Below are 11,367 nucleotides of genomic sequence, written 5' to 3' on the forward strand. Positions count from 1 at the left end.
TTTTTAGTGGCCTGTTCCAGGGACATCATCTGTTTTCCTGCATGGTCTTAGTGGTTTGTTCTTTACCTACTCACATTTCATGATTACGTGTGCCTGTGTAATCCTAGTTTGTTGCCTTTCTTGTGGTGGAACTTGAATTCGTAAACGGCCGTTCAGAAGCACACCTAGTACAAGGAAAGAAGAAAAATGATGGCAGAATGTATATGTCCTAGGAGTTTGCCAAATGTTCTGTATTTTATGTGACGGTCAGTCAGCTGTGGCCATGAGAGAAGACATAGGAGAGGCTCAAGAAAACAAAGTTTAGTTTACTCACAGGTTCTAGAGAGGGGGTCACTGAATGCTGTGAAGGGTCACAGGGGACGCACCAGATTTTGGTCAGGTGGCAGAAGACAGGAGTGAAGGGAAGTCCAGGCGGGAGCCTTTACTGGGTTCTGCAGGAGAGGCAAGGCAGCACAGGGTGGGCAGTGTAGGATTTGCTAGTTGAATAATTTCAGTGCGCACTAAGATATAGGGGCGGTTTCTAGTTGTCTGGCACCTGGCCCTGGGATGATTAAGGCAGAGGAACATTGCCTCCGGGGATGTGCAAGCCAGACACAAGAGGTGCAGCTCTGGATTGGTTAGTTTGCGTATAAAGGCAGTCCCAGTTGAGTCCTTTGCTGTCTCTACGAATTGGCTAGCTCCAGGAGGCTGTCTCTCCCCGGCCGGAAAGGTTTTTAAAGATGGCAAACATCATAACAGGCAGAAAATTTTAAATATAAACAATACACAAAGAATACTTAAGCTGAATTTGTTCTTATCTTGGTATTGGTTTTGCCATTGTAGGTAAAATGCTGGTGCCATGAACATGTGGAAAAGCTGCCTTGTAAATAAGTTAGAGTGAAAAAACATATTTCAGTTATCCCCACAGGAAATTTGATGATTTTATGATAGGGACTTAGGGTTGCATGTTTTGATTTGGAAGATGATCATTTTTTTTTAGAGTTTTTTTAGAGTTTACAGCATCCTTGTTTATCTAACGAAAGCATATATCTTCTGTGGGGTTTGTTCCTTACATGTCCTAGTAAATTATTTTCTATGTAAGCTGCGGTTACATAGAAAAGGAGGAGAAGCTAAATATGAGTGTGTTTTGATAGAGGTGGGAGTGTGATATACTTATCCCCCAGAATCATACGTATGATTTTCTCCCTTTAAGTGGTGAGACTGCGTTCAGAAATATGACTGTCCCTTATGGATGGGCAAAAAGACCAATGCTGCAGCGAATTGGTAAAATGCACCCTGACATTCCAGTTTCGGTGATCTATGGCGCGCGTTCCTGCATAGATGGCAATTCTGGCACGAGCATCCAGTCATTACGACCACATTCATATGTGAAGACGATAGTAAGTGTGTGGTTTATTTTTGGTTTATAGCTGTAGGTGAAGTCTGTTCTATTATCTTTGCTTTCAGTGAGATTTCAGGTCATCCCTGTGCTTTCACATCTAAGCGATACCTGCAGCCTTGGTCAGAGACCTGCTGTCACTTGTGATGGGGGCAGGGTTTGACCCATACAAATCTTCATGTCCAGACAGCGAATCCCCATTCTTAGGCCCTTGTCTGTCCTAGAGCCACAGCATCTCCGCAGTGGGAGAGACTGAAAGAGGGACAGACAGGTCCAGTAGCACTGCGACCACCTCCCAAGGCAGCACATTCTTACTTTGTTCAGTGTTTCTGTTGGCCCTATTGTTAGAGGTCAATTTAGAATGTTATTTTTGCATATTAAAATTTTAGTAAGGTTCACTGGATTTTCTCTTTATTCTCAGATCCTTTATTTAATAAAGTATATAATAGTTACTACAGATCAGTATTGCTTTTTCTTTTATGTTTTGTATCTAGCTGTTCTCACTTTCATTGCTGAGTGTCTTTGTGTGTGTCATTGTGTTTTATTAGATGCTTTTACTCCCTGACCATCTGACTGCTTTTCCTTTCCTAGGCCATTCTCGGAGCAGGGCATTATGTGTATGCAGATCAACCAGAAGACTTTAACCAGAAAGTGAAGGAGATCTGTGACACTGTGGACTGAGCACACTGCAGATGATGTGGGAAATGCACATGGCTAATACAGTTCCTCAGCAATAATTTGCAGGCTGCGACACAGAGTAAGGAATCTCACATGAGAACCAGGCAGTCTTCTTGACTGTACTTTCCCCATGTTTTCTTTACGAAGCTGCTACCACATTTAAACCAGTTAGTGCCTTCTAGAAGAATGACTTTCCTTTCTCCAAAATCAAAATATACAGGAGTCTCCAAATCTAGTGGCTTTAATAAAAGGTTATTTGTCCCTCTGCTGTACTGAAATATTGTAATTTTTCAACTGAAATTTTTATTTCTAACTTTGCTATATCAAGTATTTTTTATATTGCAGTCTGTATTGCCAATTTTAAAAAGTGATTTCTGGGTTTATTATTTTATATAATGTAAAGGTGCACCTTATTTTCCTTGCTTATATATACTATGTCTAATAACTGATAGAGTTAAACAAAATTTGGTGTGTTTTTATGTAAAAATTTGTCACTTTCTTAGAATGCTTCACTTCGTTTTTGAAATGGAGTGTTGAGACAGGGTTTTGGTTAAAAAGATGGGAGTTGATTTCTAGCATTGATTTTTCTGATTTTCCTCTGTTCTCTATTTAAGACTGCAAAGCCATGTTCACCGTTTTAAATGTGATCCATCCTTAAGTATTTCAAGTACTGAAAAACCTTAACTAAAAGTCTATCCTACTTTCCCCCATTAATACTGTTATGCTTTTCTTTGAACCAGCATGCAGCAGAAGGAACAGATTTCCTCACTGAGGGGTCACTAATACTGTTACCTTCCAGTAAGCCAAATCATATGTTTTCATCTAACTCTTGTAGACGGGTGCTAAAACTGGATTACATTTTAACCACTAAAATATAAAAATCGGTGGTGCTATTATATCTCATGGCACCAGAAGTCAGCTAGTACTTGGGGGGGGGGGTTTGTTTTGTTTTTTTAAGAGTTTTGTGTTGATTAAATAACTTACATACTTGAAGTTATATTACAGAAATTCTGTAAGGTTGATTGAACTATTTGACAGTAACCACCATCAAGTGTAGCACTTTCTTGCTGTTTTTAATACAAGGAAAGCTTCTCTGAAACTGTGAAAAAGCTCCATGTGGTAACTGGCTACTACTGAGAAGACCCTCTGCAAAAGGAAGTTGAATAGGATGGTCACCAGCAAGTCATCTTTGCCTTATGTTTTGCTTAATGTTGCTTGTCTAGGAGAAAGGTGGTTATGTAAATAAAAACAGTGAACTAGAGCAAATAATGACTTCATAGTTTTGATTGTTGCATTTAAAAAATGATTAATTAGGAAATCTTTAGTTGTTAGGAAATGTAAGGTTGTATCACTGTTGATTAACTGTGAGGAAGAGGAATGTTCTGTTTTCAACACCTCCCCTGCCCTAAAAATAGGCACATTTCACTGAAGCGCGACAAGTAGCTTCCCAGTGAGCAATTTGTCTCAGTTGTGGGATGGACTAGGTTAGTGCAGAAGGTAACAGGAGAGCCAAGTCAGATTTCTCTACCTTGAGAATAAAAGTAGTCTTTACTTTTTTAGTTTGTATCTTGAATGGCCAGATTCAAACCTGTAAGTGGTGCAGATAATTTGGGTCATTTTTGGTGTTTTTATTTGACACACTCTCCAGTCTCTCTTAATTTTCCTTTGCTGGGTGAATGACAGTTTTCAGTCGTACAGGAGGGTTTCTGCACTGGAAACGTGGTCTCAGACCTTAGAGGGAAGTTACTAGGTTCACTTAGTAGATGGGGCTTCTAGCCATAGATGTGCCAAGTGATTCAGGGAAAAGATGTACCCAGGTGTCAAGTGGAACTTATTTTCCTGACAACTAATTTTGGTTTCTATGAAAAATATTGCCATAATTCTTTTTAAAAGGTGAATTTTACCTTGGGCTATTGTATATGTAATTTTGTGAAGACTGAGCTAACACAGAAGTTCCCAATCCTTGAATTCCTGAAAATAGAGTGGGTCCTAAATGTTTTCTTTAAAAAAAAAAAATCTATTTCAGTATTTGATCTTTGCTAAATTATGTACAATGTACTTTATTTTACAGAAAATGAAGGAGGGATAGCACTACTAGATATTATAACATACTATAAAAAATTGAGAAAAAATCCAGGAATTTAGTATATGATAAAGGAATCATCTTACTGGTGGAGAAAAAGACTTTAAAAACGGCGTCGAGACAAATGTGGTTAAACACCTGGAAGATAATAAAATTGAATCCATTTCTCACACTGTACAGAAGGATAAAATCCAAGTGGATTAGAGACCCAACTGTAAAAATGAAACCTTCTAAATAACTGGAAGAAAACGTAGGTGAATTCCTTTATGCTCTGAGAGTGGGGAAAACATTACTATGACTGAAAATCCAGAAGCAATAAAAGGAGGAGTTTATGTCTAACTGAAAGAGATTTGGATAGCCAAAAAAAGCGAAGTTAAAAAGTAAATAATAAACTGGCAAAAATATTTGCAACATTTATCACAAAGGGCTAATATAGCCCTAATAGGTGAAGAATTTCTAAACTTTGAAAAGAATCAGAAAGAACGGGCCAAAAGATACAGACAGGGACTCCCCTGCTGATGCAGTGGGTAAGACTCCGCGCTTCCAATGCAGGGGACCTGGGTTCGATCCCTGGTCAGGGAACTAGATCCCACATGCATGCCGCAGCTGAGAGTTCGCATGCCACAATTAAGGAGCCAGCAAGCCGCAACAAGGGAGCCCGCCTGCCGCAACTAAGACCCAGTACAACCAAATAAATAAATAAATAAGATATGGGCAGTTCACAGAAAATAAATTGCAGATAAATAGCTCTTAAACATATGAGGATAGGCATAATAAGAGAAATGCAAATTAAAACTAGTGAGATACCATTTCTTGCCCGTTGGATTGCGAAAAGTCCAAGTTACATAGTGCACTCTGTTAGTGAGACAGTGGGGAAACAAGCACTCCAGAAAGTACAGATTCCTGTGGATGGAATTTGTTAATAACTATCAAAATTAAATATGAGTTTATCCCTCAACCAACAGTCTCACTTCTAAAAATCTATCTGAGTTGTACTGGTAAAAATATGAGATGGTGTATGCACAAAGATCTTCATTACAGTGCTATTTATAGCAGCCAAAGAGTGTAAGCCACCCAAATCTCCATCTAGAGGGGATTGATGGAAGAAACCTGGCACATACATACAGTGGAATACTGCACAACTGTTAAAAAAAAAATGAGGGAGCATCTCCAAGAGGGAAGAGGGAGAAGGCTGCAGAACCACACACACATGGAGATACATCTCAGTTGGTCTCTAATCTTATTTGTGAGGATTCTGCCAGTTGAATGCCTGAAAAGGGAGGTGGGATGGCCTTCGGATTGTACCAGCTTAGCTGGCATTGCTAACCCAACTGTTGCAGGCTCTGAAAATAAAAACAATCTTGAACTCCTGCCCCCTCCCCCCCCACCCCACCCCCAAAAGAATGCTGTGCTGGAGTCCTCTTCAGAGTAGAGGAAGTGAAAGTGAAGAGCAGGTTTGTTGTGCTACCTGATTGTGTAAGAAAAGAGGAGACAAATGAAAAAACGAGCATGCATTTACTTATATTAAAAAAAAAAAAGAAAAATGGAAGGATTAATTACATCAATAACTAATAAATCAGTTCCCTTGTGGGGGGGGGTGGTAGGGAGCTGGCCAGAGATGGCACCTAGATCTGTATCTTGTTTTATACTTTTTACTTTGGGACACTGTCAGTGTTTTCTGTAATTAAAAAAGCAACTCTTAAAACTAAAACTTAACTATCTATCAAATTGGTGGTGTAACCACACACAGAACAATTACTTCAAGCGACTTTAAAGCCCAGCATTTGTCTGCACTTTCCTAATGGAATATATCCTGTGAACTACAATGAAAACTTAAACTGCATTTAATATTTTTATTTTTAGCAATGCTATTGGTGTTGTCCTTTTGAAGCTCTGTTTACATATGATAAAGCAAATATTAAGTCAAAGGAATTAAGAGCCAAGATTTTTAGTACAAGAAAGAAGAGATGCAAGAATAAAATCAAGTAAAAACCCTGTAATTGTATATTTCAATTGGAAGTACCAGCAAAATACAGTGATTTATTTTTCCTGAAAAATACATGTTGCATAGCTTTATCCACTGAAAAGGCCTAGAAGCAATCAGAACTCAGTGGCAAGGCATACCCTAGCACCAAGACTGTCCCATTAGAAAGGGCAGGGAAGGGACAAGATGAGGCTGGACCATCTTGTGTCTGAAAGCAAGGAAGCAATCAGAGTAAGGTCATGTCAAAAGGACCCAGGAGCCAACTGGAAGGGGCTTCCATTGGCCAAAGATGGAACAATTTGAGCATCAAAAAGAATAACAATTGACATGAAATATATAAAAATCTATGAGGTCATAATGATAGTTTAAAAAAAAATCTATTAGTCACCTTTGGAGATTATTAGGGCACCAAACTTACTATTTTGAAAATTAACTGGAAAAATGAAGTATTTATCCTGATTTCTTTGTGTATCAGGTTAACCTGATAAGAGAACGTTTTTCGCTTAAGAATCATAACTAAATGCCAGAGAATTGATAGGATTAGGAAATCACCCTATTCAGTAACAATACGTTACTAAATAACCAAGAGATCACTGAAGAAATCAAAGAGGAAATCAAAAAATACCTAAAGACAAATTACAACGAAAACACGATGATCCAAAACCTGTGGGATGCAGCAAAAGCAGTTCTAAAGGGAAGTTTATAGCAGTACAGTCCTACCTCAAGAAACAAGAAAAATCTCAAACAATCTAACCTTACACCTAAAGGAACTAGCGAAAGAACAAACAAATCCCAAAGTTAGTAGAAAAAAAGAAATCATAAAGATCAGAGCAGAAATAAATGAAATAGAAACAAAACAATAGCAAAAATCAATAAAACTAAAAGATGGTTGTTTGAGAAGATAAACAAAATTGGTAAACCTTTAGCCAAACTCATCAAGAAAAAGAGGGAGAGGACTCAAATCAATAAAATTAGAAATGAAAAAGGAGAAGTTACAACAGACACCGCAGATATACGAAGCATCGTAAGAGACTACTACAAGCAACTCTATGCCAATAAAATGAACAACCTGGAAGAAATGGACAAATTCTTAGAAAGGTATAACCTTCCAAGACTGAACCAGGAAGAAATAGAAAATATGAACAGACCAGTCACAAGTAATGAAATTGAAACCGTGATTAAAAATCTTCTAACAAACAAAAGTCCAGGACCAGATGGCTTCACAGATGAATTCTATCAAACATTTAGAGAAGAGCTAACACCCATCCTTCTCAAACTCTTCCAAAGCATTGCAGAGGAAGAAACACTCCCAAACTCATTCTACGAGGCCATCATCACCCTGATACCAAAACCAGATGAAGATGTCACAAAAAAAGAAAACTACAGGCCAATAACACTGATGAACATAGATGCAAAAATCCTCAATAAAATACTAGCAAACAAAATCCAACAGCACATTAAAAGGATCATACACCATGATCAAGTGGGATTTATCACAGGGATGCAAGGATTCTTCAATATGCACAAATCAATCAATGCGATACACCATGTTAACAAATTGAAGAATAAAAACCATATGATCGTCTCAATAGATGCAGAGAAAGCTTTTGACAAAATTCAACACCCATTTATGATAAAAACTCTCCAGAAAGTGGGCATATAGGGAACCTACCTCAACATAATAAAGGCCGTATACAACAGACCACAGCAAACATCATTCTCAATGGTGAAAAACTGAAAGCATTTCCTCTAAGATCAGGAACAAGACAAGGATGTCCACTCTCACCAGTATTATTCAACATCATTTTGGAAGTCCTAGCCATGGCAGTCAGAGAAGAAAAAGAAATAAAAGGAATACAATTTGGAAAAGAAGTAAAACTGTCACTGTTTGCAGATGACATGATACTATACATAGAGAATCCTAAAAATGCCACCAGAAAACTACTAGAGCTAATCAATGAATTTGGTAAAGTTGCAGGATACAAAATTAATGCCAGAAATCTCTGGCATTCCTGTACACTAACAACAAAAGATCAGAAAGAGAAATTAAGGAAGCAATCCCATTCACCACTGTAACAAAAAGAATAAAATACCTAGGAATAAACCTACCTAAGGAGGTAAAAGACCTGTACTCAGAAAACTATAAGACACTGATGAAAGAAATCAAGGATGACACAAACAGATGGAGAGATATACCATGTTCTTGGATTGGAGGAATCAACATTGTGAAAATGACTACACTACCCAAAGCAACCTACAGATTCAATGCAATCCCTATCAAATCAGCAATGGCATTTTGTACAGAACTAGAACAAAAAATCTTAAAACTTGTATGGAGACACAAAAGACCCCAAATAGCCAAAGCAATCTTGAGGGGAAAAAAACAGAGCTGGAGGAATCAGACTCCCTGACTTCAGACTATACTACAAAGCTACAGTAATCAAGACAACATGGTACTGGCACAAAAACAGAAACATAGATCAATGGAACAGGATAGAAAGCCCAGAGATAAACCGACGCACCTATGGTCAACTAATCTGTGACAAAGGAGGGAAGGGTATACAATGGAGAAAAGACAGTCTCTTCAATAAGTGGTGCTAATATATACAATGGAATATTATTCAGCCATAAGAAGAAACGAAATTGAGTTATTAGTGAAGTGGATGGACCTAGAGTCTGTCATACAGAGTGAAGTAAGTCAGAAAGGGAAAAACAAATACCGTATGCTAACACATATATATGGAATCTAAAAAAAAACAAAAAAAGGTTCTGAAGAACCTAGGGGCAGGACAGGAATAAAGATGCAGACGTAGAGAATGGACTTGAGGACACGGGGAGGGGGAAGGGTAAGCTGGGACGAAGTGAGAGAGTGGCATGGACGTATATACACTACCAAATGTAAAATAGATAGCTAGTGGGAAGCGGCCGCATAGCACAGGGAGATCAGCCCAGTGCTGTGTGTCCACCTAGAGGGGTGGGATAGGGAGAGTGGGAGGGAGATGCAAGAGGGAGGGGATATGGGTATATATGTATACATATAGCTGATTCACTTTGTTATACTGCAGAAACTAACACAACATTGTAAAGCAATTATACTCCAATAAAGATGTAAAAAAAAAATGGTGCTGGGAAAACTGTACAGCTATATGTAAAAGAATGAAATTAGAACACTCCCTAACACCATACACAAAAATACACTCAAAATGGATTAAAGACCTAAATGTAAGACCGGACACTATAAAACTCTTAGAGGAAAAGATAGGAGGAACACTCTTTGACATAAATCACAGCAAGATCTTTTTTGACCCACCTCCTAGAGTAATGGAAATAAAAACAAAAATAAACAAATGGGCCCTAATGAAACTTAAAAGCTTTTGCACAGCAAAGGAAACTATAAACAAGATGAAAAGACAACCCTCAGAATGGGAGAAAATATTTGTAAACGAATCAACAGACAAAGGTTTAATCTCCAAAATATATAAACAGCTCATGCAGCTCAATATTGAAAAAACAACCCAATCAAAAAATGTGTAGAAGACCATTTAATAGACATCTCTCCAAGGAAGACATACAGATCGCCAACAGGCACATGAAAATCTGCTCAACATCACTAATTATTAGAGAAATGCAAATCAAAACTACAATGAGGTGTCACCTCACACCAGTTAGAATGGGCATCATCAGAAAGTCTACAAACAACAAATGCTGGAGAGAGTGTGGAGAAAAGGGAACCCTCTTGCACTGTTGGTGGGAATGTAAATTGATACAGCCACTATGGAGAACAGTATGGAGGTTCCTTAAAAAACTAAAAATAGAATTACCATATGATCCAGCAATCCCACTACTGGGCATATACCCAGAGAAAACCATAATTGAAAAAGACACATGCACCCCAATGTTCATTGCGGCACTATTTACAATAGCCAGGTCATGGAAGCAACCTAAATGCTCATCAACAGACGAATGGATAAAGAAGATGTGGCACGTATATACAATGGAAAATAGCCATAAAAAGGAACGAAATTGGGTCATTTTTAGAGACGTGGATGGACCTAGAGACTGTCATACAGAGTGAAGTAAGTCAGAAGGAGAAAAACAAATACTGTATATTAACGCATATATGTGGAATCTAGAAAAATGGTACAGATGAACTGTTTGCAAGGCAGAAATAGAGACACTGATGTAGAGAACAAACGTATGGACACCAAGGGGAGAAAATGGGGGGAGGGGGTGGCGGCAGTGGGATGAATTGGGAGATGGGGATTGACATATATACACTAATATGTATAAAATGTATAATAAGAACCTGCTGTGTAATAAATAAATAAAATAAAATTCAAAAAAATAAATAATTAAAAAAAGAATCATAACTAAATGCCAGAGAATTGATAGGATTAGGAAATCACCCTTTTGTCACCTGTAGTGAAATAATGGATCTAGGCTGCTGAAAGTATTAGGTAAAAAATTTATGGGAGGGGCTTCCCTGGTGGCGCAGTGGTTGAGAATCTGCCTGCCAATGCAGGGGACACGGGTTCGAGCCCTGGTCTGGGAAGATCCCACATGCCGCAGAGCGGCTAGGCCCGTGAGCCACGACTACTGAGCCTGCGCGTCTGGAACCTCTGCTCCGCAATGGGAGAGGCCGCGACAGTGAGAGGCCCGCGCACCGCGATGAAGAGTGGCCCCCGCTTGCCACAACTGGAGAAAGCCCTCGCACAGAAACGAAGACCCGACATAGCCATAAATTAATTAATTAATTTAAAAAAAAAAATTTATGGGAGGGGCTTCCCTGGTGGCACAGTGGTTGGGAATCTGCCTGCCAATGCAGGGGACACCAGTTTGAGCCCTGGTCCGGGAAGATCCCACATGCTGCGGAGCAATTAAGCCCATGCGCCACAACTACTGAGCCTGCGATCTAGAGCCCGTACTGCACAGCAAGAGAAGCCACCACAGCGAGAAGCCCGCGTACCGCAACTAGAGAAAGCCTGTGCGCAGCAACGAAGATCCAACGCAGCCAAAAATAAATAAAATACATTTTTAAAAAAATTTATGGGAAGTGTTTTATTGGATGGCTCAGGTTGATAACATCTGAACCCAGTGATCAACCTTAGCATTAATAAAAAAGGAACAACCAGAAGTTACATGCCTCTGACGTGTTGCAGTAGCAAGAACCCAACACCAGCCATGATGAATTGTTGCCCAAAACAAATGAGGTAGAACTGGAATCTAAGCAAGCGTTTTACATCT

The 11,367-nt window shown here is 38.9% G+C and overlaps 1 protein-coding gene across 3 annotated transcripts in view; it reads left to right on the forward strand.

Moving 5' to 3' along the window:
* The window catches only part of ABHD5 (abhydrolase domain containing 5, lysophosphatidic acid acyltransferase), a 49,930-nt gene extending 46,605 nt beyond the window's left edge, over nt 1–3,325 (forward strand). For all 3 annotated transcript variants that reach the window (XM_068557503.1, XM_068557504.1, XM_068557505.1), the window contains 2 exons: nt 1,193–1,379; nt 1,970–3,325. In XM_068557503.1, coding sequence (XP_068413604.1) covers nt 1,193–1,379; nt 1,970–2,059 — 277 coding nt within the window. In that variant the 3' untranslated portion in view covers nt 2,060–3,325. The remainder of the gene's footprint in view (nt 1–1,192; nt 1,380–1,969) is intronic.
* Nucleotides 3,326–11,367: the final 8,042 nt, after the last annotated feature.

The sequence above is a fragment of the Eschrichtius robustus genome, chromosome 12 (genome assembly GCF_028021215.1).
Source record: "Eschrichtius robustus isolate mEscRob2 chromosome 12, mEscRob2.pri, whole genome shotgun sequence".
In the NCBI taxonomy this organism is placed as follows: domain Eukaryota; kingdom Metazoa; phylum Chordata; class Mammalia; order Artiodactyla; family Eschrichtiidae; genus Eschrichtius; species Eschrichtius robustus.